The following is a 26,350-nucleotide window of genomic DNA, read 5'->3' as shown; positions in this document are numbered from 1 at the left end:
CCCAAGTGTTCAGATATGGAGAATTTTTACAATACCCTCTGCATTATAATTCACTAAATATCTTTTTAAATTATGAGAGGGTGTGATTTTAATCCATTCATGCTCAGTGGCCACGGCCAAGCACCAGATGTCTGGGATTAGGACAAAGTACCCACTTTGGACAGATTGGTGGACAATTGTTCATTGCAAAGATGTCATGCAGTATTAAGACTTTCTCCTTCTACAGCACCTTTAACCATCTCTGCTGTTTCTGTAGGATCCTGGACCTGGGCTTTGAGAAGGATGTGGCTGTGATACTCAATGCTTTAAATGCTGAGAGAGAGACACGTCAGAATGTGCTGCTCTCAGCCACCCTCACCGAAGGTGGGTTATGGACAGATGGGGGCTCTTGTAGCTGAATAATGCTGCAGAATACTTGGTTGAGTCTGCCTCTATTACAGCCCAGTCTGAAGCCCTTTGCAGGAGTGGAATTAATTTCCTGTTAATTTCTGTTAATTTCTTTGCCTTACAGCACTTCCTTTGTTACTGGAATTTCTGTCAGCGTGTGTACTTCCATGGTCTCCATGTATGTCTCCCCAAATTCCATAGCAAAGTCACTATGAACCTGAAATTTCATTTGTTTGCTTTACAAATGCAGAATTAAGGCAAAAAGCTAATTGCAAGGGAGCTGTTGTATGCTTTGCTCTGTACCACACAAGCAGTCATCTGCTGAGGCAGGAACTGAGCCAGGGCTCCTGACTCCTGCACTCTTGACAGAGTGAAGATCTGCTGGGATTTTCCCACACACACATTTAAAAGTAGGCCTGCCAAATGCTGTCTGTCCATAAACACACTCATGTACTGTAAAATAGCACAGTCAGCTGCAGTAGTGCCTTGTCAAGGTTCTGGGGGAGTCCATAGAGCTAAGCCTGGTAAGCCTTAGAAAGGCTGAGGTTTGTGAGGGGGTGCTGTCAGTGTCTGAGGGTGACTCACTGGGTTCTTGCCCTCCACTCCTTTTCACTGGAATTGTGTTAATTGTTTTTTTTCTGAGAGTGCATCATCCCAGGCCAGACTGGGCCTCACACGTCTCTCATTTCTGTGGTTTAGGAGTGACACGCCTGGCTGATATCAGCTTGAATGACCCTGTCAGCATTTCCATAGCAGATGAAATCCAGAATGTGCCTAAACCAGCATCACAAACAGATAGGAAGGCCAGCAGTTCATCAAACTGCATGGACCAGGAAAACTTTGCTGTTCCAGAGACACTCCAGCAGTATGTCATGATGGTCCCCAGCAAACTGAGGCTTGTCACCTTAGCAGCTTTTATCCTGCAGAAATGCAAGGTGAGACTCTGTTTGCATTTATATTACTAAGTAGCCTTTTGCCCTTTCCAACTCCTTTATCTGTTCCTCTGTTGAGGATAGCATGGATTAGATCCAGGGCTTTGAAGTGCATCTTGAACCACAAGAGAGCTGAGGTGCTGTTGTGTCTTTCATGCTGGCAGAGAGATCCCTGTGCAGCGTGTACTCATTCTTCTGTTGCGAGCTCTCTGTTTGGTGTCAGACTCTGTAATCCTTTCCCACATAATTATATCTCCAGATATAATTATGAAAGATCCACCTGGATCTTTTCATGATCTGGGAATTGGGAGAGGCCTTTGCAAGTGGTCATGTGCAATTCTCTTGTTGTTGCAGTTTGAAAAGCGTCACAAGATGATCATCTTTTTCTCCAGCTGTGAACAAGTGGAGTTCTACCACGAGCTCCTTGCAAAGGTCCTTTCAGGAGGGCCAGAGTCAGAACAACCTGGACGTTCACCCCTCTCCTCTGTGAGCTTACATTTTCTACGTCTGCACGGCGACATGGAACAGGAAGTAAGCACTCTCAAAATGTCAGGATCTGCAGTTTTATTCCTTTTTCCCCATTATTTATTATGTGGCTATTTTTGGGGAGGAGGGCAGAAGAGAAGACAGAGGGTCATTTCACCTCTAGGGGCCTCAGTCTTCCATCTGCTGATGAGAATAAGGATATTGTCCCATTTCTGGAAAGTACTTTGATAGCTGTATCTGAAAAACACACCTGAAGAAGCAAATGTGTTATTTCAGCAGGCAGAGCAGTCATTCTCTATTCCCAGTGGATGCACTAAACCATTTATGTCTCTGTGTTTCTCTCTCATGCAGTCAAGACAGACTTAATGCCAAAGGAAAACCTTATCCAAGCCCCAAAACATTATTACTGTTGTAATAATAAGTTGTCCCCATTAAATGAGGCTGGAGCAGTTTGGCTTTGGTTTTGAAGAGCAGTGTCTTGACAGACTGCTGTTTTCCCTGGGATGGAATAATAGCATTGTAACAGTGATTACCCCAAAATAGTGTTGGACCTTGCTACAGAGGGCTGAGAGGCCAGGAGGGGAGTGTCAGATGAACTGTCACTGCAGAGTTTCTCTCAATAGCTGAGAGACCTCCCTTGGAAGTTCAGGCCCAGATCCTGCCCTTGGTCTGTGATGGAGAGAGCTGCTGCTCTACTCTGAGCTGCACAGCAGAGATGGTAAATGAATAGAGCTCTTCTGATGAAGCAAGAGGTGAAGAGCCATTGTTTTTCTCACTCATTCTCATCCTGTGGAGACCAGAAACATGTGCTTTGCTGTCCCTGCAGTCTGGCCTTTCCTCAACCTGCCTGCCTGAGCAAGTGAGCAGGCCTGGTCTGGCCCAACTCTACCCTGACCAGCTGTTAAGCCAACAGAACACCACTAAGTAGCTGGCACCAGGGGAAGGGTTTTGCCTTTTTAGTACCCAGTGTGTAATTAGTGCTTGATGTCTTCAAATTAAGAGCATTAATGGAGCTAAATTGTGGATCCCATATGGTACTGCTGAGCACGGCTGCTGTCATTGTCAACAAGATACAGCGTGCTCTCTTCTTTAATTTTTGTCAGCAGAGGGTTCAGTGTGTCAGCAAGGCCCAAGTTTCCCTTCTTTTCTAGAACAGCACCTCTAGCTGGGAGTCAGGTGTGTAAGGTTTCTTCTCTATCATCAATGTAACACTTAGTTCCTAGCCAGAACTCCAGGGAAAGGCTTGAAATGTGGAAATAAGGATATTTTGGAAGGCAAGCAGGAAAGGGAGTGTAGGTGCAGAGGTGGTATTGGCAAGTGAAGACCAAGTTCTGCTGAGAACTTTGGTTATTGGTGCTCAGAGATAGCAAATATCATTGTGATGTAATGTGAGTTGTAGAGTCAGTTTTTGTGGCTTTTATCAAGAAAAAAACACACCCCAAAGCTGTTAGTTAAAATAACTGGAATGTGCTTGGGAAGGTTAGGGGACCGACCAGGCAGGAGGTTTTTGAGGGGAGCTGAGGGGCTGTACTGGGTTCCTGCAGTTCCCTTCAATGGCTCAGAGACTGCTGGGGGGTAATTTGGGATCTGGGTGCTGTGGATGGCCCTGTCTGTGGGGCTGAGCTCATGTAAGGAGTGGGGGCTGCAGGAGTTGTGATGGTACAGAGCAGAGATGGGGACACGGCTGGGGAGCACCTGCCTCTGACCTTGGTGGAAGGAGCAGCCTCAGTCCCAGTGTCACCAGTCCCATTGGTGTCTCCTTTCCCCTTGGGCAGGGATTTCTGGCCGTCTCTCCTGCCCTGTTACTTTGAAGCCTTGTCCCACAGCAGTTCACTGTGCAGCTGAGCATCCCTGACACTCAGTAATTCCAGAGTCAGAGCAGTGGCTGTGTGCATGCCCCATTGGGCACATGATGAGGCTGATCTCTTGTGATGTGATTATATCACTGTGTCAACAAAATGGGCTTATCCTGCCCATCGTGTGACTGGACAGACAGCAGTGAACATGTCCAGCTTTGCTTGTTTCCACAAAAGCCTGTCTTGCCCATAAAGTGTGCCAGTGCTTCTGTTGGTGCTGCCTAATCCTTTGTGGATCCCCTCTCCATGTCAAACAGTTTCTGTTTGCTGGCACACACAGGCTCTGTTTCTGTGCAAACCATGGAGGTGTTGGCTGCTCTGATTTGCCCAAATGCATCCAGGCTTCCCCAGACACTGCCCTCCTACCTGGGACCACACCTGTGTGCCACAGATTTTTCCATTTGCAGGAAGAGTCTGACTGGCACTTGTGAGGCCAATTCCTTTGCTTTTGGATCTTTACACGATCCTAGTGAACGAGACACAGTTAAATTGTTACCTTAGCTAATTTGCTTTGTGTTTGATTGTAATGTGCATAAGCAGTCTTTTAATTCTTCCTTTTCAATCTTCTAGGAAAGGACAGAGGTCTTCCAGGAGTTCCTAAAATCCAAGACTGGCATCTTGCTTTGCACTGTGAGTAACTTGGAGTCCCTTTGCAGCTCCACACTAAAGGGCCTGTCTGATCCCTAAGGGTAACCAGAGGAATTGGCACTGAGCTCTAATTCCAGCTCACCATCTGACCTTGAGGAAAGTCATCTCCTTTTTCTGCATCTCACATGTTCAGTAAGAACTGGGGCCTTCTTTGCAAGCTATTAACATGATCTTCTGCTGAGTTACCATATACAGGAAGAATGGATGTCTCATATTAGAGGCCACCAAGTATTTTGCTTGGTCTTATGTCTGGAAAAATCTGTTCCTTTGAAGCTGGAACCTTGCCCCCTACATGCAGCCAGTAGAATGCAATCCTGATTTGTAGTGTGTCCTGGCACTGCCAGGGAAACTGGATGGAATGTGGTTATTTCCCATCTTAATAACTACCCCAAGGTTAAAAACAACCACCTGCAGAGGTGGGAAGGGGAGCCCAACCAGAGAAGGAAAAGCACATGCTCTGCTGCTTGCCTTGTGCCCTTCAAGCTCCTTCCAAGGGTGCTGAGGGTGAAATTCTTGTCCTCTGCTGAAGTTTGCTGGCACCCTTGGGTTGTGGTGGCACCTTTGCCTCTCGCTCCTGACCTGCCAGGGCCACAGGCTGCTGCAGTGGTGCAGAAGGCTGCACGATTTGCTCTCTAATAGTGGCAGCTGTTGATCTGAAAACGTGTGAATCTTGGCGATTTCTACCCACTGCAAACTTGTAAATTACAGCGATCGGGAGTAATTAGAGCTGAGAAACCCTCTCCAGCTCTGAAATGACTCCTGTTCTTGCTGCACGTTATTCTTAAAGGAAACCAGTTGCAATTTTTTCAGAGTGTGGGGAGCTGAATTCTTTTCTTTTTCTGCCCACAGCTCAAGCTACGAGTGCCATGTGTATAGGAGTGCTTGATTTAGCATTGCCATATTATTTATTATGTCACCTGTAAAATTCTACTTGTTATCTTCTGGTCCTGCTTTGTGTGTACAGCCTTTCAGTGATTTGATCAAGGTCAAAATGCATCTTTGCAGTGCATAAGTGGAACTGTAACTTGGTTCCCTTGTATACTTGAGTGTCAGAACTAGGGAGGAGAGTAGAGCTTAAACCGTTCAGTGGCGTAGATTGATTTGAAGATAAAAAGTGTTTGGTAAATTCTGAAAAATAAATAGCTAAACTTTGTTATCCTTGATGCACATAACTGAGAAATGTCAGGTCATATCTTGTTTTTGAAATTCCAATGTAATGGGTTTGGAAGGAAGGTAAATGCTCAAATTTAGACAAAGAAAGAGGAAGCAAAACAATTGCAATCACTAGGCTAGCAATTCCTGGGTGAGAAGGTTTGAAGGGAAAATGCAGCCTGTGACAGGAAAAATCTGTCAGGAAATGAGCAACTGTTGACAAGGTAGGAAGAATTTGGATGAAGAAATCTCAGTGGATGGGATTCCCCTCTTGAGACACTGGAGATGTGTTTTGATTTCCTGCTGTACCACAGACAGGTGAACGTGGAATTGGGGTGACAAGGCAAATAGCCACATGTCAGTTGAGCAGCAATAGCTGTGGGTTTGCTCCTGATCTGTCACAAACGGGAGGTAATGGTCATAAATGTGAGATAATATGGAGTAACCTGGATTGCCATGATGAGGGTGGTGTGAGGTAACACATTTATTGTAACCCTCCTCCTCTTCAATCTAAGCTGCTTTGCATTTCCTGCAAGGCAGGGATGCAGCTCCTGCCAGTGCCGGTGACTCTGCCTCAGCTGGCACACGGTCAGCACGTTAAGCACAGTGAGCTGTGTGTCTTGAGTCCAAAATCTCCCCGTGCTTCAGCTCCCCATCTGTAAAATGGGGAAAGTAGCACAGTTCCATCTTACAGAGATGTTGGGAGGACAAATGCATTGAAAGCAGGAGGTGGCCTGTTACCACAGTAATGGGGACCATATGGACACCTTAATATAGAGATACACTTTGCACCAGTCCCACATTACAGGTGCCTCCCCAACGCAGATGTCCAAAGGGCAGCCAGGCTCTGTGACCACCTCCTGCCTCTAAGGGCATTGCTTTTTCTGACACTCTTCTCCATATCAGCAAAAAAAAAAAAAAAATTCTGCAGAAAGGTGCTTCTGTTCTTTTCACTGTGAAATCGTGTTTTGTGCCCACAAAATTTTGAAACCTGGCTCACAAAAGAGCAACACAAATAATGTTGCTGTCCTTCCCTTGTCCCTTATGCCATGTTCTCCACCCATCTTTCCGCTCTAGTAAGCAATGGGACCTGCTGTTCCTTTTATTAATTTGCTCTATGTCATATGTATATTAATATAGCCCATAAAATATTTTTGCCAGACAATATAAGCTGGCAGACAAGAAAATAAAAGAAGGGCCATGTATCTCAGAGGGTCTCGTCCAGATTTATTTCTCTCTCCTTCACTGAAAGTTCTTTGCGGCTTCCTTTGGGATGTGCCTTTTAAACAAGTTCATCTCTTCCAGGGAGGGAGGAAAGATCATTTGGAGATTGTTTGCTGTTTACTCAGTCACGCTAACTCATCTTGCCAGTTTTCTGGCGGCCCCAGCCAAGAGCTTTCGCCTCTGACAGCTTCTGTGCTCTCCCCTTCCTCCTCTGATTACGCAGCCCAATCTGTCACCCTGCCGACGGGGGTCTCTACCCTGCTGATGGCTTTCCACACTCGGCTGTAATGACTTTTGGCAGGCCGGGAAGGCGCGAGAGCTTCTTCCCCAGCTTGGAGAGCCGTTAGGCCCTCTCTGCCTGTTAGCTAAAGCACTTTGTGAGGTTCTTTGGTAAATAAATGAGTCATTTTAATCCAACTGACAGCCTGGCACCTGAGCAAGCTGCCTTCCATCTGTACTTCTAGGCCTCATGTAGGCAGCCAATTGTCAAGCTCAGGGCCTTCAAGACCTCACCATTGAGTGTCTTTCAAAACCAACTTTAGCAATTTCCTTTGCCCTAATTAGATTGTGTGAGAGGGACTGAGCAAACCAAGGCCCCTGCAAAACTTCAGTGGCCCTGTTGGTTCTGATCTTCTGCAGTGACAGGACTCGCTTTCAGTGTGACCTTTTTGTCCTCCATTCCCTGGCAGCCACCCCTTGTACCCCATTCTCTGGATCCACCCCTGTACCCCCTAACCACAAGCCCAGGCTGGTAACATGAATTGTTCAAAGCAGAAATTTCAGCTTTTATAGCATCCCTCAGGTGGATTGTTCCTTGATCCTGTGCCCTTGTGTGCCTTGCAGTTGGGATCAGGGCAGGAATGTGGTTAAGGCTTCAGGTTATCATTTAAAATGGCACTGGTGTAGGTTTGCTTTTGGTTTTTTGCTCCATGAGATGGTCACTGAAGAATTGGCCCTTCCATTGCCCATGGAAAGGAGGCAGCAGCCACCTGCCAAGGTGTCATATCCTTGATTTCCCTGTAATTAAGGAATGGTAGTGTGAGGTCACAAATAGAAGGGGCAGTGCCATCTGAGGCAGTGGAAAAGAGGGAGAGTGGTACATTGGAAATCTCTTGGGCTTCTTGAAAGAGTATTGGCAGCAGGTTAGTGCTTCTGTGTGTGGAATAAATGTAAAACTGGATTGGTGTTGTTTGAGCTGTGTTCTCTCTCCTGGAAAGGTGACCCACAAATATTTTTCTAAAATTCTGAGAAGTTGAAACTCATGGGCCCTGCCAGCAGAGGAAAGCAAATCAACTCAAACTTTTTACCCTAGTCCTACCTTGCTGCTCTCTACCAGGGTCTTTGAGGAAAAGGAGCTTGAGGAGACACAGGTGGACTGATACTGAGGAATCTTTGAGAGTTTGCAAAACACTCCAATTACCAGTAAATCCCAAAAGACTTGTGAAAGAGAGCCAAGGGAAACCCCAGGAGAGTAGCTGCTGCTGTGTGTCAGTAACAACTGAGTGGAGTTGGTGGCACTGTGAAAGCAATCATGAATGCAAGGCTGGTGATGGGAGAAAGCCTTCTCTAAAATGTCCTCCCTGGCTGTTGATGAGGCTTTTAGTGAACCTTTTCAGCTTGGGCAAATGCACATGAAAATTCTGACTGTGGCACTGATTTTTCCAAGCTGAGATGTTGAGAAAATTATCTTGGAAAAGTAGGGAAAGAATCTGGGTGGATGAGAGGGATGGTTCCTGCCCGTGCTGTCCACTCCTCATATTAGAGGTGCTCCAGACCACAGGGCTGTCTTGGTTGTTGGTTTATTTTGGGGAAACTGCCCTATGCCAAGGTCAGAGCCTCTGCTCAGACAGCCTTTCCTCAGCTGCTGAGTGTGAGGAAGAGCACAGGAAGGGAAAAGACCAAAGCCTTGTCAGCTTTGGTGGAAGAACAGAGCCAGCCAGCTCGGAATCAGCCGTCAGCGCTCCCGTCTGATCGTGCTGCAGAGTTTATAGTCTTGTTATCCTGGTAACTGCTGTACACGCTTCCCAGCTCCCCTTGATTTATTTTCTCCAACCTCCTTTAAATGGCTTTTTGTACATCTGTTCATTCTGACTCTGGGAACAAGTCACTCCTTAATGAGCGTGTTGGAGCGCGAGCGTGCGTTATTTCGGAGTGGGCGCTGTGGAAAGTGGCTCCTCTTTTACTGCACTTGGAGCCACAAAACAGCCTGGTTAGTGCTTATGGGAAGGCCTTTGCTGCCAAAACATCAGCTTCCCATTCTTTTAACGTGTGTGGGAGTTGCATGAAAACACTTCAGTGGGTGGCTGACACATTTTTAGTACATTAAGCTCCTGCTTACGTCCTTAATATATTCTATTTTGCAACTAGCTAAAAGATACATGTGTTGCAAAACATTTCCTAACAGAGTTAAATCTGCACACCTGCTCTGCTATTGCGCCTGGTGAATGTAAAATCCAAGGAGTATGTGAGGACATTACTAATGAACAGAAAATCAAGAAGGGAGATTGAAATGTGTTTGCGCTCTCTGGTTTGGATGGCATTTGAACTCTCTTTTCTCTCAGAAGGGGGTATGTTTTTGGAGATATCTGGCTGTGGATAACTAAAGGGTCTCATTCAAGTCCTTCTCCAAGTTGATGGTGTTTTTCACCAGCTGGCACATCAGATAACACCTTGACAGCAGCTTCAGACTCTTTTCTTCGTAGCTGCATTTTGTTTCTCCAAATCAAAGCCAGACTGGTGCAAATCTAAGGCATAGCTGAAGTCCCCTCTCCTCAAGCTGTGCTCCAGCTTCCTGCAGATTCTGCTAAATTGTTTATTTGCCTTTTATTTTAGGGCCAGATGACCTGCAAGTCATCTGCTCCTCAACTTCAGACCATCGCCTAGGAAACAACTAATTATTTGTAGGTAGAGATCAGTATATCTTTGGACATTCCACCCAAGGCCAGGGATTCTTGACCATTGGCCTTTTATTTTTTTTTTCCTTTTTCATCATAAGCAGCCTGATTTTAGTACTTAGATTTGCTGTGGATAAAGGTGTGCTCAGAACTAGTGCTGCCTTTCAGAGATTTAATTCTCCCTCTCTGTGTTTGGGTAGTAGGTGCTCATGAGCAGATCTCTTTTCATCAGTGAAAGAAACTGAAGAACCAAAGGTATCACTAGCATTTACACAGTGGATTCTCTCAGATATAATGCCAAGGGGCTGTAGCAAAATGCTGTAATTCAACACCACCATCCTGAAATAGGTGTTTGTATCCTCCAGGCTTTGGGCCATAAAGGGTTTTTACTAAAGTGATTTCCTTATTCATTTTAAAGGATGTAGCAGCACGGGGGCTGGACCTGCCTCAAGTGACCTGGATTGTACAGGTGGGTTTGCTCTGTGTGTCTGTGTGTGTCAAGTGCAGCCTTGCTCAGATTAAATCCCTTCCCAGTCCATAACCTTCCTGCAGTTTGCTGGTCTTGGTGCTGATGCCTGCAGGTGGGGGAGACCCACAAGTTCCTGACTGCAGGACTGGGACTCTGGGTTTTGCCAGGATAAAGCATTGCTAGGGTAGCCTTGGTCTGTTTTTTCTCTTTAATAACTGATGTTACCAGAGTTTCTCCTGGCTGGAGATGAAGCACCCTCCATTTCCCCACCCAGGAAGCCAAATTTTGTGAAATCCTGACCATCTCTTGCACTTCTGTTCCTGTTTTCCTGAGCTTGCTGGGGAGGCAGTTCCATGAGGAGTTTAAGTTAATTCCTCATGTTAAACATTGAGTATCCCAGTAGTGTCAGTGCAGTGACCTGAGTGTTTTGAGTGAGGCTTGGCTGGGTTGGGGCTGAGTAGCTGCAGGCATCCAGCTTCCAGCAGAACTGCATGGTTCAGATTTTCCCTGAAGAAAACAAGCCCAACAAAACCCCACACTGCTGCATTGCTGTTGACAGAAATACAGTCCTAGGGAAGAAAAAAAATAGAAACAAAGGAAGATGGATTGAACCTTAAAAATAGCAGCCTGTCGTTTCAAAGAGGAGGCTGAGAGCATGAGACAGATTTCATTTCTATAAAAGATTTATAATTAAAAAAAGGTTAGTTGAATAGAGGAAAAACTGATCCAGAGATTCACATGTATCAAGCAACACCTGGGTAAAAGGAACAGGGCACAGAGCCTCAACAAAGCTTTTTAATTTCTACCTCATCCCTTCAGGTAACAAATTTGATTTGATTTTTGTGTTTTTTAAAAAAGGAATGATATTGTAGCAGCCAGCTAGTCGATGAAGGCTGTGGAAGTGAAGTCTTTAATTCCCAGATCTGTATATTAATATAATTTAACCAAAGATATAGTTGCCAGTGTTAGAACGCAGTGCAAATTACCTAAAGCCCTGGGAGACTTCTGTGTGTCCAGAAGGCGAAATCTCAGCTGTCCTGAGAGCTGTGTCCAAGAGCAAGGACCTGCAGGGAGCAATTAGATTGCTCACAGCATCTTACTCACACCTCTAGCCAGTAGAAACTTTGCCAGAGGGCACAGGTATAAACACTAGAGTGGGCTTTGGTTGTTGGGTTTTTTCCAGTTAAACTGCTGAGGGCTCATTTCTGAGCAGTATCTCTGTGCTTGTTCATTTTTTCCAGGAAAGAGAGGAAGGGGGGGAAAGAATAGGGGGAGGTTAAAGGGAGGGAAATGTGTCACCCTTTATCAGATCTTGCAAATGGCTGGGCAGTTTTGATTCCCAGTGAGGTAAATGAGAGGCAGTGCTAAATTTGGGGGGTCTTTAAGGAACATTTTCATGGTGTCTGGTAGTTGGACAGGGGAAGAGAGTTGTTACCTGTATCATAGACTGCTGAAAGCACTCCCTCCTCTCTCTCTTAGATTTATTCTACCCTGTAACCAGCTATGATTTGCTTTAATCCAAACAAAGCAATTTAGCCCAATTTCAAATTGGCATCAGCTGTTTTTTGGTTTGTGATTTTTCTCCCAAATGCAGAACAGGCAGCTCCCTGCTCCATGTGGGCAGTCCTGGGCGCTCTTTGGTGTGAGATTTGATTAGATTGGATTTTTTGGTTTTTTTTTAAATTAGGGGAAGCGAACAGGTTTCTGTATAGAAATAAAATGTAAAAGGCAGAGAGAGACACTGAGATGGGGAAAACTGTCCTATTATCTGAAAGTTGGCCAACATGTCACATCCACATGTCAAAAAACCGCCGCAGCTGAGGGGCTGAGTGATGGTTCGGGGGATGAGGCGTGCTACAAACAGCCCAATTCCTCGGGAGGTGCAGCCTGTGGGGTGTGCCTTTTGTTCCAGGTGAGCGGGCTGGGTGTGTGCTTTCTAATTAACATCCTGTTAATTGCTCTTTTTCCCCCTTTCTGAAGTACAACGCTCCGGCATCACCTGCGGAATACATCCACCGGATCGGGAGGACGGCGCGCATCGGCTGCCGCGGGAGCAGCCTGCTCGTGCTGGCTCCTTCAGAGGCAGAATATGTCAGCTTGCTGGCTTCTCACAAGATTAAGTGAGTCAGAAACGCCAACAAAAGTTTCAGCTCATCCTTGCTAATTAACCTTCCGTGGCACTTTCAGCGGGACTGTGTCTCGTGCAGGTTTTAATAAGAATTTATTAATTCTCGTGATCCAGGCCTGGCCCCAGACTAGCAAAAGGAGAAGAGGGAAGTGTGTGCAAATCATCAGCCTGGCAGGTTGTGCATGAGTGAGTGTGTGTGGTGAGGGGCAGGGATAGTCAGAGGTCCTTTGCACTCCATTGTTTTCTCTCTGGCCCTGGGTTCAAATCTATGACAAATCTTGTGACTGTGTGGAGATCACAAGTCAAACAAGCCTGTCAGATGGTCCCTGGCCCTCTGCCTGCATGGCACCATATTGTCAGAGACTGTGCTGGCCCTTTGGGAGAGATCTGGGGGAGAAATTGCTGGGGAGCTGTGGGTGATATCTGCAGTTAGTTGACCGAGATGTGTTGTTTAAGTGGCTTGTGACAGGAACAGGAGAAGCTTTGGCAAGTGGTGAGAGCCCAGTGTGGTCCTGGAAGGCAAAAAGGGAGGGTGGACTCTTGCAGACCCAAAGTGGGGTATGCTTCCAAGCCTGCCTGGCTCTGACTTGGATTTGGGAGTAGCAGCAAGGAGAGCAAGCCAGGCTCAGTAAGAACCAGCCCAGTGTGCAGTCAGGTACCTGATGGCTGACACATGATGAGATTTTAGTCCAGCCCTGCTTTCACAATGATCTTTTTGTAGAGAAAACCCACAACTGGCTGCTCAGCATCTCTAGGCAGGATCTCCAGCCTCCTCAGCAGCCAGCTGGGTGTTTGTGCCTCCCCTTGCTCCCTGCTCTGCTGTCTCTCAGCGTTTGAGAACATCAGCAGAGTCCCTTCAGTGTTGTGGCAGTGTTGATGGAGCCCTGTAAACTCATGCACAAATTAGTTCCCTTTTATTTCTTGTGTTTCTGTCGGGTGGAGCTGCTTGGAATCGAATTTGGTTTTGCATCCTTGAAACAAACAAATGTTGGCAGTAAATACAGGCTTATTCTAGGCTGTGAGCCATTTAGTGGTCTAACAAAGAGCCATCCATCATCCCAGGTAACTATCTATTAAGCAGACACCAGCAAGACATGGAAGGCTAAGCTGACAGGGTTTTTTTTCATGTAACAAACAGCACTGACATTTAAAGGTGAAATCCCACATAATTGCGAATTTTTAACTCCAAGTAGAAAGTTCTATTTTTCTATTTTATAATATTTTGGTAGTGTTAGAGGAAGGAGAGAGAAATTTCCTTCCTTTTTATTTTAAATGTTAATGCTTTTATCCAATGTTGTTGTTTTTTAACAAGTTTGGGGAAGTGTCACTCAGGCTGGTAATTATGTCTGCTAAGCAGACCTGTTGTTGAGCTGGCCGTGGTCTTCAGGAATCTTGAAGACTCTGAATAAGCAGGGGGAGATTTATGTGAATTTATTTTTCCTTTGCTTTTCAGAGCCAGATGACACTGGGGATTGCCTTTTCTTGTTTTGCTTGTTTGTTTTACATTCTGCAGATGAAGGACTTGCCAGAAATGAGTGTAATTTGCCTTCCTTGACCCCCATCCTCAGAGGAAAGGCAGCGAGTGCCTGCCGGGCACGGGGCAATCCAAGCTCTCTGCTCTTCCCACACAGAGGATGAGGAGAAGGGGCACTGGGACAGAGCAGGGAGCTGATGAATTACTGAGAAGATGCAGGAAGGCAGCTTGAAGCTCAAGGCAGCAAGTGCCATCAGCACAAATTGCCGTTACCCTTCATAAACAGAGCATTATGGTGATAATCCTGACAATTTAATTCAGTGTGAGGGCGAAAGACAGCGTGTGTTGGACTGTCACCGAGCCTCTTAAGCACTGCTCATTTCTGTTCCTTTACCCTAAATCTTTTTGCCCTCTGACTTGGTCTGCACAAGTTACTGGAGTTTGCTTTTTTTTCTTTTTTTCCCCATTCTTAGCTTAATTTTTAAATCTCTCAGGTTTTTGTCGAGGATGAGTGTGTGTTGTGAATCTTTCTTTTTTTTTTAATTTGTTGGTTTTTTTTTTTTTCCTTTTTTAAATGAAGTTCCCGCTGGGTTTATTGAAATGTAAATACTTCATAAAATATGTATTTTGAAGAAGACAAAGCATGAGATGTGTCCCTGCAGCCTTCAGCTGGTGTAAATGAGCAATGCTCTGCTGGTTTACAGGGGATGAGGATCTGACCCAGAGTTTTTTCCTAAACCCCTCCACCCACCCCAGCATGCATGGGAGTAAGTCCAGGAATGTTGAGAGTCGGAAGTAATGAGAGCAGACATGGCTTTGTTCCTGGATGAAAATCCACTTCGGAATTAGAGATGACTGCCTTTGAAATTGGAAATCGCTTGCAATTAATTTTCACCGGTACCTGAAGCCTCTCCTTGGCTTCCAGTGTGGAAAAGCAGCGTTAGCCTTTGCCAAAACGATCTCACTTTGGCTCTGCTGAGATCAGTAATTCCTGTTGGGGCTCAGCAAAGCTGCCTCCTCTCTCTGCAACTTTCAGGTTGGGCTTTGCGTAGCTGGAAGTTGTGGCTGCTCTGCCCAGCTGTAAATGTGGATGTGCAGGCACGTGCACACTCATGTTTTCTCTCCATTCCCTCTTTAAAAAAAAAAAAAAAAGATAGACTCCAAAATGTTCTGTCTCAGCTCCAAGCAAAACTAACAGATTTCCCTTCAAAGGGAGGAGGCAACAAGCAGAAGAAATGCGAGGTTTTGGTTTTGTTTTTTTTCCTTTATGTCTCTTCTAGCCCCTTCAGCTGCAATCTCGCAGCGCCTGCCTCGACAGCTATCAGATAATTTCTTTATCTGCTAACAGCAGCCTAACTAATTTATAAAGGAGGAGGCATCACCGTGAAGGCACGAGTCGTTTCCCTCCCTGCTCCAGTCGTTTCCCTCCCTGCTCGGGGGTTGTGCTGTTCCCCTCCCTGCTCCCTGCTGTGAACCCAGTTCTGGTATCTGTTGCTGGCGACACGCCAGGGGAGGGGAGGACCCAACTCCGACAAATCAATGTCAAAGGTTTGACATTTTCATTCATAGCCGTGTCAAAGCAACCTTTGCAGGGGGAAGGGGGAGGTCTGCTTTCCTCTTGCTTAAGTGGTTACCATTTATGTTTTAATTTGCTGTTATACTTTTCAAAACCAGACAGAGGAACCCTCGGTTGTCATTTTATGCTCCATTTCCCTTTCTCCCCCATCACTGCCCAGCCTGTCTCTGCATCCTCTGTGAAGGAATCTGTGCATGGGGTGGCCCAGCTGCACATGGCGGGGCTGCTCTCCCTTGTAGGGTGTCCTGTGGCCACTCTGGCCCATCCCTTCCAGGCTGGATGGCTGTTCCTCTGCACCTTCTCCTTGCCTTCTGCTGTGATGCTGAGTTGGCTGAGGCTGAAAAGGCAGGTTGCAAAAGTAAAGGTTTTGTTGCTTTAGCTGGGAAGGATGGGGAGCAGGTGAGGATCACAATATCCTGTCAAACACTGTGGCAGAAATTCATCCATTCCTGCTAGCCAGATGGTAGAGAGCTTGGAGTGAAAAGAAGAAGATATCCTTGTTGTTTTAATTTCTTTCTGTACTTTACAAATTGAAGAATAGCAGCAATACTTCCTTTCAGAAACCACAGGCAGCTTTCTGACCAGCTGAGATTCAGGAATCTGAGAACTGTTGGACCCCAAAGATTTCTCTCTTCCTTAGATTGGTTTAATCCCAAGTGAACTCCTTGGCTTCTTTTCTAGACATAACCTTTGCCCATTACTGAAAATCTGGGCCCACAGACCTCAGCTTTTATGCTCTGAGTAATTCCCTTGGAAATGGGACCCAGTTTGGATGCAGCTGTAATATTAATGGCCTGGAGCTGCACAGCTGTTCCTGTGCTGTCACCTGGGGTGTGTGTGCCCCTTAGGACAGTGTTAAAGAGGACAAAGAATTTCTAGTGTCCTGTAAATGCACCTTTAAGCAGGACTGCTCACTTGGAAATGAAGCAGGTTTCTAAGCATTTCCATATCTGGGCCATAGCAGGACCCAGCAGTGTCATGCAAGCAGGACTGGAGAATAAATCATCTGGTTGAGCCTACAGGAGGAATGTGAGTCGACAGAATGAAAATAAATGCCCAGTGTGAAGCCTGGCTAGGACAGCTGAATGAGTCTCCTGTATTTAAAAAAAAAAATGCTGTGGAGTCCCTAATGGGCTGGGCTTTGGCTTTGCACTTCAGATGAGAGGGGAGGTGAGTTCTCAGAGCAGGAAAGGAAATCAAACTGTGTGTCTGGTGTCAGAGGTGGCTTTTGAGGCTATAAATGAATTGGAGGGTGAGTTTGTCCATTGGGAAGTGCCTGTGAGCTCTACCTGAGTGAGGTAGCCAGGAGCTGGAATCACACAGGATCCTGTGGGGAAGAAATGTGACCAGAGGGATGGAAGTTGAAGTTGCAGGGGAATTGGCTGATGGGGAAAGTTCCTCAGGGTTTTGTTGTTACCCTCTGGGCTTGAGTGACTATGAGAAGGAGGAGCTGTGTCTTTGCACAGCTTTAGTTTCAGCTCTTTGGTGTTGTGAGTGTGGTCATTATTCATGTGTAAACATGAAAATACCATCCTTTGAGTGAGGGTTGAGCACTGTGTCTCATTCCAGAGACTCTGGGAGCTAAACTGGAGGAGACAAGATGTGGCTGGAGTAGCAAAGTGGATCAGGTGTTTCCAGCCTGTGGGTGTCCCACTCAGTCTCTTTCTCACAGTTACACAAGCAACCTGCTCCTGCCCATGGCATTCAGTGAAAAAAGAAATGTTGGACAATCCCTGGGTTCAAGGTGGAGGTTGCAGATCTTATTCTTTATAGTTACAAAACAAATTTACAGGAAGCATTAATGTTATGAGCTGCTTCAGCTCTGTCTTGAGTTTCTTTTGGTGAAAAGAATAACCAGGTGCTTCCCAATTGTCTTGGTGCTTCTCAGTGCAAGGAAAGAAAAATTATGAAAATCATGGAAGTGAATCCAATTTATTTCTTTAATCAGTTCCTCTTGGTCGAGAGCCAAGGAGGCTTTCAGTGGATGGAAAGTCCGCCCTCAGTTATTTTGATTCTCTGCTACAATTGGAGTGTGTGTGTTGTTGGCTTAAAACAGTGACAAAATGGTGGGTGAAACTGTGTCTCTGTGCCATGGAAGCAGGGGTTGGGATTTTACAGTAGTTCCACTTCCAGGGGTGATGAGGGAGTGTCTGGACTAAGACCTTGTGTATATCAGGAATAAATTCCCAAGCTGAACTGTGAATCTCAATTGTTTTGCTCTCCATTACCAGTCTGTGGCTCGTTCCAGGCTGTGTTTCAAAGCAGGAGAAACAGTAATTTTTTGTCTCTGTTGCCCCAGTGTTTCAGAGCTGAAGATGGAGAAGGTGTTAGCCACCCTGATGAAAGATGATCGCTTCAAGGTGCACAGACCAGGAAACAAGGTGAGTTCCTCTGCTGCTCTGGAATTGCTCCAGTTTTCACTTGCCAGTCCAACATCACAAGTGTGCCTGCCTCAGTGTCTGTCTTTATATCCATGATGTCAGACAGTGTTAATAATTATAGAACTACCTTATATCACAATTTTTCAGTCTTTTGTTGTTCCCAGAAAGCAGTTGTTTGCTAACTGTTCAGCAAATATCTTTGTAACAGGCAGGGAAGGTTTCTGGATGCAAAAGCTCTGTGTTTCTTCATGAGCAATGTTTTTCCTGTGTTTCTGCACTAAAATCCTGTTGGAGATGACAAATGGCTCTCAACTTCTCTGAAGAAACGAGGAAAATGCATTTGGTGATGTGTTACATCAGGGTTTTTATCATCTGTAATTTACTTGGAGCCTAAAACAAAGCTGCCTGGGTTGACAGGCACCTTTTTATTGACTTGGGCAAGCCTTGGGTCTGCCTTCAAGTTGCTAATTCACAGAATTCACTCATTTGCAATTGATGTCTTGGGTGTTGCTGCGCTCTGGCAAATTAAATCCTGCAAGAACCTGCATTTTGAATGGAAGTCAAGAATGTGTCAAGCATGATGCAGCACACACTCTTTTCTTCCCTCTTGTTGCTGTTTTGCCTGCCTGTGCCTTTGTTACCCCGTGTCTGAGGCTCCTCGTTCCCGGTGCTGGCTGGTGGGGCTGTGGTGTTCCTGGGAAAGATGTTCAGTGTTCTGCCCCTCACACACAGCCAGGTCTGAGCTCTGCTGAGATGCAGCTCTGTTTAAAGCTCTCTCCCATCACTGGTTTTGGCTGAAATCAGCCTGTAATGCCTGTGTTTTAAATGGCTGGGTCATTCCTACGATATCACCTCCTAACAAAGTTGTGCTTTGTTAGTGCAGAAATTATTTTAAGTAATTCCATGTATAAATACTTTCTTTTTGTCCCAAATATGCTTATAGGGAGAGTGACTTCAGATTTCCTTTGAAGACTTTTTCAACAATTCCATTTGTGCAGCAATTGTACTTTAAATTTGTTACTGACTTGGGACAGATTATTCACTGTTCCAGATGTGGAGATGAATGTTATTTCATGGGACATGGGCAAAAAAGAGAACATGTTTTGTTCCAGGAAACTTCAATTTAAGTTTTGAAAAGCAGCAGGAGAAAATCCCTTTTTAGCAACAAAAACCTAACCAAACCTGTTTGGTATTTCTACCATGCTTCCAAATTGTCAAATGCCCTGCACATTTAAGCACAGAATTTTTTAAATACACATCTTTTGGCTTTCTTCCTTTCCTTCCAAAAAGCTCTAAACCCAGCCCCTCTTTGAAAGGAGCAGTTGCTGGTTTGGGCAGTGCCAGGTGCTGCACAGAAGGACTTGGTTCCTTTTGCTTTCAAAGGTGGGATTAAATTCCTCTTTTCCCTCTGACATCAAAGCAAGTGGGGTTTTGCTGTTGACTTCACTGGAGCTGAGATCCATCCACTGTGGTTGTAGGATGGTTTTAATCTCTCTCAGGAACTTAGAAATACAGAATAACCAGTTTTTATGTGACTCAGTCTGAAAGAACTGGGATTTAAGAAAAGAGTTTCTCTTCCTGGGAAAAACCCTGTATCATTTAATGGGGATGGAATTACAGCAGTTCTGTCAATATGAAACAGATTCCTTCAGGAATGACTTGAAAAATATATTAATGCAATCAAGGACTTGTTGTGTTTGTTAGCTCCATGTTTATATTGCCATGGAGACTCTGAGTGGTCAGCTCAGAAGCTGCAGGGGCATTTCCCAATTTTCAGGAGAGTTAATCTCTATTAAATTCCCTAAATTAGCCACAGGGACAGTACAATGAGCTGAGAGTGCAGTGGGACAGGGGGATTGAGGAGGTGGCAGGAGGAGCTGAACCTGATCCTGTTGGGATGTTGCCATTGGAGGGAGGTTCAGCTCTGCTCTCACTCTCTCTGTGCTCTGAGTCATGTATATATTATAGTCCTGCACACAGGAACCTCATTATGATGCTCTTCAGTTCTCATTGCCTCAACTCAAGTCCATTATAAGTACCACGTTGGAACATGTATTTTTTGGGCTTCTGTGTGCAGCCAGGGAGCAAGCTGAAGTGCCTGTAAAATGTATATTTTATATTTAGGTATATGAAATATATATGTGGCTATGTCTGGGCGTGTGAATGTTCACCTGCCTACAAAGAGAATAAATTTGATCTTTCAACTTTTATGGAGGGGGGCAAGGGGGACTTGGTGAGTTCTAGAGAAGGTGTGTGGAGGTTAGTAAAAAGTTGTTATTAAAACAAAATCCTTCATTTTGTTTTGAAGTATAATGGAAGCAGGAGATGTTACAGCCAGCCTTTTTGGTGGGTTTCCCCATCTTTCTTTTTTTTTTACCTGTTTTAAGAATGAACTTTTCTACCTCAGTCTCGTCTTACCGTGTTTCAATTTTTTTTTGCATTATCATGTTCTCTTAATGAAATCAGAAGTTTTCAGTACTTATCCCAACCTCTCAAACCTAAAACCTGCCATCTTCATCACGGGAAGTTTCCTTTTTCTGACAGAAATCCATGAATCTTTTCCTGGTGGAGTTGGCATTTTTGGGACTTACCCTGATGTCTCAAACTGGTGAAATAGCATTGCACTTTGACTTTTTTCTCTTGCATTTCTTCTTTTAGCTTATAAATAATGTTGTTGTCCACACTCATTATGCCTGTGGTTTGGGATCTGCCAGAACAGGATTTTAAGGAATCACAAAGCAGAAAAAGTTCTCCTATCCCACTGTTTCTCTGTGATGGCAGCAGTGCTGCTTGTTTAACAGAGGGATGGGGATGCAGATCAAGCAAACCTCTGGGGTAGGCTTTTATCTTTGGGGTCTTGGAAAAATGTGTAAGGTCTCAAATTAATTGTCCTGCTCATCCAAACCAGGATTAAAGCTTGCCTGTGTGAGTAAAGCACATGGAATGGCTTCCATGCCCTTCCAGTAGCAGTGATTTATTTGATCTGTCCAGACACTCAGTCATGGGCAGGTTTTATTTTCACAGCTTGCCTCTGAGTCAGTTTTAAATTTAGATTTTTTATTATTGGGGTGGGGTTTTTTTGTTTTTTAGCTGAACCTCCCTGGAAGACAGGAATCAAACACAGGTTTTTTTCATGCCCATTAGGGTGCAATTTTAAAATGAGTTCTGTCTCAAGGGTCTGAAGGGGATAAAAGACAAAGTGGAGATGGGAGGAGGGGAGAAGCTGTTTTTCAGGGACATTATGTTTCCTGTCATTTGCTTTTTTTTTATTTATATCTCTTGCACTGACCTCACACTTTGGAAATTATGCACCTAGCTTTTTATCCCTCATTTTTGTCTTACTTTTTTTTTTTTTATTTTCCCCCAGCACCAGGAAGAAGAGATGCCTCATTTTGAAACCTAAAGGGGGGAATAAGAAAAGTCCTTTGTAATATATTGCCATATTATCACTAAATCCCCTGACAGTTGTGACACAGAAGCAAGTCACCTGTCACTTAAGCTTGAGGTCTCTTTAATTTTCTCCTGGAATTCGCACCAGGCTGTCTTTAATTTGAGGCCTTTATTGGAATTCTGAAACCTTTCTGCCTCCCTGGTGCTCAGATCTATTCTGAGTGCTGTTACAGAATGTATACAATAACCAACACAGGGATTCAGAGGGGGCTGAAGCACTGTTTATTTAACACTCTGGAGGGATTTTCGTGCTTATTCGGTCCTGGCTACCCAGCTTTCAATATCGCTTTGACAACCGTTATGCCCTTCTCATTAATTTTAAACAGTTAAAACACAGGAAAAAGAGAAAAAGTTTTCATTATTAAAGTGCTTTACTTTTTAATAACAGAGGATTCTGTCCGCCAGGGGAAAGGGCAAACCTCACTAATTTCACATTCATATTAAAAAGCGCTGGGAAGGTGACACTTGGTGCTGCCAGGAAGCTGAACAAAAGGAAACTGCCGGGGGCTGGGAGGAGCAGGCGGGGCCAGAAAGTTTTGTGTTTCACGGAGGTGGAAAGTCGGTGGTGACAACAAGGAGTGGCCACTCGGGGGTCGCTGAACCTCTGCAGAGCTCTTGGATGGGGATGGAGTCAGCTTCAGGGCACACCTGAAGTCAGAGGAACCTGTGAAAGGAATGTCCAGAGAAGGTGAGGAAGGTTCCAGAGAGTGAATTATGTGAGGAGCAGCTGAGAGAACTGGCTGAGCCTGGAGGAAAAGAGGTTCAGGGAAGAGAACTCACAGACAGGTGGGGGTCAGGACCTGCTTCCAAGGAACAAGGACAGGAGGAGAGGACACAGCCTCAAGCTGTGCCAGGAGAGGTTCAGGTGCAGCATCAGGAAGAATTTCTTCACTGCAAGGGTGGTCAAGCACTGGAATGGGCTGCCCAGGAAGGTGGTGGAGTCTCCATCACTGGAGGTGTTCAGGAAAAACTGGATGTGGCACTCAGTGCCATGGCTTGGTTGACAAGGTGATGATCAGTCCAAGTTTGGACTCGATGATCCTGGAGGTGTTTTCTGACCTGAAGGATGCTGTGATTCTGTGAGATGGGTCATGAGCCTTTCTTGAGGGGATTGGGAGACAGCAGAGAACAGAAATCTGGGAGAGTTGATGAGTTCAAACAGCCAGGCTGTCCTTGGAGGTGCAGTCCAGGCAGTGAGTGAGCAGGAGCTGCAGCCCCAGGTGTGTTTGCTTTGCTGAGGAATTACCTGGAATTCTGGAAGCTGCAGGATCCTGAGTTTCAGAGAAGGCACAGTGCAAATTTAAACTACATCTGAGGTCTGTCTCTGGGCACATTTGCAGTTGGGTACAGAGTGGCACACGTGGGACAGGAGAGCATTTTGTGTCAGGTGCTGGCAGCCCCCAGGGTCCCTGGGGTTTGTTTGTGGTGTCAGTGGGATGTGGCTGCTCTGGCCTGGCAGCAGTGCAGAGGAAAGAGGGGTTTGCAGCATTAGCATGCAGATCTGGCAGAGAGGAGCAGCAGGATTGCTGCCTTGGCACAGGGCTCCTCCAGAATCCCAGGAGCTGGGTGTTTGTATTCAGTCAGCCCTGCTGGGGTGAGGGGTCTGACCACTACCAAGTTGCTGCCTTGGATCTGGCACTCTCCCACTTGGATGCTGGTTCCTGCCTTGAGTCACACTGGAGAGCTGTGGCCCTTTTCTGGGAGAGGTGCACATCCGTGGATGCTTGGCTTTGCACTTTGCTGTCAGCTTTCCATCAAAAATTCCACTTGTTTTTTGCTCCACATTTCCTTTCTCTGCCTGGATCCCTCAGAGAGGGAGAGAGCCTCTCTTCTCCTCCCAGTAACAGCTTGCTCCCAGGAATGTTTGTTTTCCATTTCCTGAAGTGCATCCCACAGTCTGATCCCAGGAAAGCTGGAACACGTGCAAAATTGCCCTTTTGGCCTGAGGAAGTTTATTCTGTCATGCCTTTGGTGCAAGGGGCTTGTCCTGCTCTAGAGGAGCCAAGTGATGGCACTTCCAGTCAAATATGATGTGTTGGCAGTCAGGAAACTTCATGTAGAAATCCATGCTGGAATTGATGAGAAGTTCATTTGGTTGCCTTTGTTCACAGCTGCTGAATTTGTCTCTTCTCTGGAGCTTGGGGGTGGTTGTGGATCTCATGGTCTCCTGCCCTGGGTGTTTTGGGGAAGGGCACAGGGGAGCTTGCAGCATCACTCTGAAACTGTTAGTGTAGGGTCTGGGGGGAGTTATTCCAAATAATTCTAATGGAAATTGGCAGTGGGATCTGGCCTGTTGTACCTGGAAGCAAAACAAAAAGAAAAAAAACCAAAAAGGGAAGGGAAAAGAAAAACAAGGGAAAAAGGTAGGTGATAGATGTTAGAAAACACAAAATTAAAACTGATTTGTTCTCCCCACCACACGGCGCTCACTGGCTGCTCTGACTTTAACATCTTTATCTGGATTTTTTTTTTTTTCCTCTAGTAATATTGAGAGGATTACCTTTGTTGGCCCCTGGGTAGTTGCTGTGTGATTTTACTGTTATTAAATCTATTGTAAACTGCTTCATTATTCCTGACTCAAATTCTCTCTTTCCTCTAATCCTCCTGCCTCCCTGGTAGAAATCCTGTGGCAAGAACCCTCAGGAAGTCCGGGAGAGGGCCACAGTTCTTCAGACAAAATTTGAAAATCTCGTCCACTCCAGTGAGGGGACTGTCCAGTGGGCCAAGAAAGGTCAGTGATTTCCTCCCACTTATCCCACAAGGGCTCAGAGGAGCTGCCAAGGTTTTCTTCTGGGGCACAGCATCAGGGAAAAGACCTGGAAGAAACATTTTGGGGCTGCTGGGCTCTGCAGGGGGCTGAGGCAGGCCCAGAAGGCTTTGTGGTGATATTAAATGTTAATTTCTGGTGTTCCCATATTATGTGCAAATGAGATTTAGTCTTGGCTTTCAGTGGGATTCACATCCAAGGGTTTTGACCCAATCACAGGAGTGAGTGGGTTGTGCTGGGAAGGGGATGGGTGACTTCCCCACATCCTGCTGCAATTCCCATCAGATGCCTCCAGTTCACCCCAGGGGTGAATTTGAAGCCAGAAAAGCAACATGCAACCCTGACCAGTAAAAGATCTTGGATTGGAGATGGTTGTGTGGGATGGGAGATAAAAGAGAGAGGGGCAACAACTCAAAAAGACAGGGAGAATAAAAACTGGGATGGACTTGGTAATTGTAGCTGTGTGCAAGTCTGGGGTTTGATGTGCCATCTTTTCCAAACAGTTGTCACTGAGCAGTGTAAGAGACTCTGCCCTTCTTCCTCTCAGTTTGGAAAATCAAGAGGAAAACAGATTTGGGAGAAGGATTAAAATCTTGCTGGGGATGTGGTAGGAAAAGAAACACCAAACTGACAGGAGCCATAAAGGTGGTGCAGGGTAGGCACTGTGGAGGTCAGGCCCCAGAGCTCCTGGGCAATTACTGGGAATTTGACTGAGAGTTACTGAGACAAGTCCACAGAATGCAAACACTTTATGAAAGAGACTAAGCCATTCTAACTCACAGTATTTAGGACTGGAGCCTTTCCCCTTGTTTTGAGTCTCCTCTTCCCACATCTCCCTTCCTGATTGTTTTCTTTTGTGCCTCATTTCTCTGAGTCAAGCCCTGCTCTCTAAGCTTGTATAGAAGTTATTTCAGTTCTGCAGCATTTCCAGTTTAAGATGAATTTTAATTTCATTTAAAAATAATTTTAATTTCATAATTAATTTAATTTCCAGTTTAAGATGAATTTTAATTCAACCAGTGAGATGAATTTGAATGGTCTGCATCATTCCTGTCTACCATTCTGTGTACCTGCTGTGTGCACCTGCATACAGATGTGGGACAGGTGAAATCACCTGAAATCACCTTCCAAGGGGTCCAAAACCATATGGGGAAATTGCTCTTGGAGTTGTACAATGTTTGGAGAAACTGGAGAAGGAGAGGCTTTTCTCTAGATAAAAGTTCAGCATGAAAATTGTTCAGGAGGTCAAAGGTGCTGTTTTTTTCTGAAAGCTGTACTCCCTTCTCAGGTGATGACACAATCCAGTGTACCTGCTGTGACTGTCTGCTTACCCCAATTGTTCTGCATGCTTTTGGTTATGTGTGGCTGTATTGAGGGGCAAAGAATTTGAAATTCTGCTGTTTCACTCTTTGCTCTCCCCCCTCCACTGCACATCCCTGGGCTGGAATCTCACCCCACCTCCAGCAGTTGCAGTGCTGATTTCAGTTCCTTGGGGTTTTCAAACACCTTCCTCCTGCAGTGAAAGTGTTGGACTTGCTACACAAGCAGCTTGCACCCATTTTCAGGTGTGTGGTGCAGTTTTGTAGCTGCTCTTTTAAATCCACAATCTCAAAACATCTGACTGAAACAATCATAATCCTTCATTCTGCATGGATGAGCTTCTTGCTGCTTCCCCCCTGGGATTTCTTGTACCCCATGCAAACTTCTAACCTGAAATGCCTGTGACAGGAACAACCAGAGAATAGCTCTGGTCACACCTAAAAAAACCTTTGTGGTTCCTCTCTACCCAGGGTCACTGTGCACACACCCACCCACCCACACTTGTTGCTGACCTCAGCATGAATAACTTCTTTAGCCACAGAAAATACATCAGGAAATGCTGAAATGTTGTGCATCCCATTTATCTTGTAGAGGAGCACTCCACCTCTTTTTCCAACTCTGCTATCTACATATGCAAATTTTCCACTGCTGAGTGGCTTCCATAAGCCCCTCTTCCTCCCCTCTGAGCCAGGCATCATGAATAATTAACATGGCAGCTGGCTTTTGCTTTCATGGCAGACAATCAATTGGAAACTGTGCCAGAGATGCATTTGTTTCTCTCTCTTTTTCTGTTTTTCCCCATTTTCTGACCTAGTCAATGTTAATAAGCAGTGTTTGCACTGCAGCCTGCTTTCAAAAGGAGAGTGGCTCCCTGCCCGCTCTCCCCTTCTGCCTCTGGCTCCTGTGCTTTTCACACTCAAATCAAATGGTTCAGGGAAGGTGCTGCCCTTCAAACTTGATTGACTGATCAGCAGTGAGATGGGTGGGAGGAGGGGTCTGCCTGGGCCCTGCTACCTGGAGGATGAACCTCAGCAAGAGTGGAGTCCCTTTTGGGGAGCGGAGGATGCTCATCCCAAGGCTTTGCATGGAGGTAGGTGCTTCACTTTGGTGCTTCACTTTGGAGCTGTGGGGCCAGAAGGGGCTCAGGAGAGTAATCCTGTGTGCCCCTGAGTTACAGAGAGGGTGAGGAAGCAAACCCTGCCTTCC

At 45.6% G+C, this 26,350-nt stretch overlaps 1 protein-coding gene across 2 annotated transcripts in view; it reads left to right on the top strand.

Moving 5' to 3' along the window:
* The window catches only part of DDX31 (DEAD-box helicase 31), a 45,025-nt gene that overhangs the window by 6,581 nt on the left and 12,094 nt on the right, over positions 1 to 26,350 (top strand). The window contains exons 11-18 of one of the 2 annotated variants that reach the window (XM_066563036.1): positions 257 to 363; positions 1,087 to 1,322; positions 1,674 to 1,850; positions 4,232 to 4,291; positions 9,998 to 10,048; positions 12,029 to 12,168; positions 17,526 to 17,607; positions 23,677 to 23,788. In XM_066563036.1, the coding sequence (XP_066419133.1) occupies positions 257 to 363; positions 1,087 to 1,322; positions 1,674 to 1,850; positions 4,232 to 4,291; positions 9,998 to 10,048; positions 12,029 to 12,168; positions 17,526 to 17,607; positions 23,677 to 23,788 (965 nt within the window). The remainder of the gene's footprint in view (positions 1 to 256; positions 364 to 1,086; positions 1,323 to 1,673; positions 1,851 to 4,231; positions 4,292 to 9,997; positions 10,049 to 12,028; positions 12,169 to 17,525; positions 17,608 to 23,676; positions 23,789 to 26,350) is intronic. The other variant, XR_010784752.1, reaches the window with a different exon arrangement.

Source organism: Molothrus aeneus, chromosome 19 (assembly GCF_037042795.1).
Source record: "Molothrus aeneus isolate 106 chromosome 19, BPBGC_Maene_1.0, whole genome shotgun sequence".
Taxonomy (NCBI): domain Eukaryota; kingdom Metazoa; phylum Chordata; class Aves; order Passeriformes; family Icteridae; genus Molothrus; species Molothrus aeneus.
Note: the sequence above shows the minus strand (reverse complement) of the source record. Positions and strands in the feature narration are given on the sequence as shown.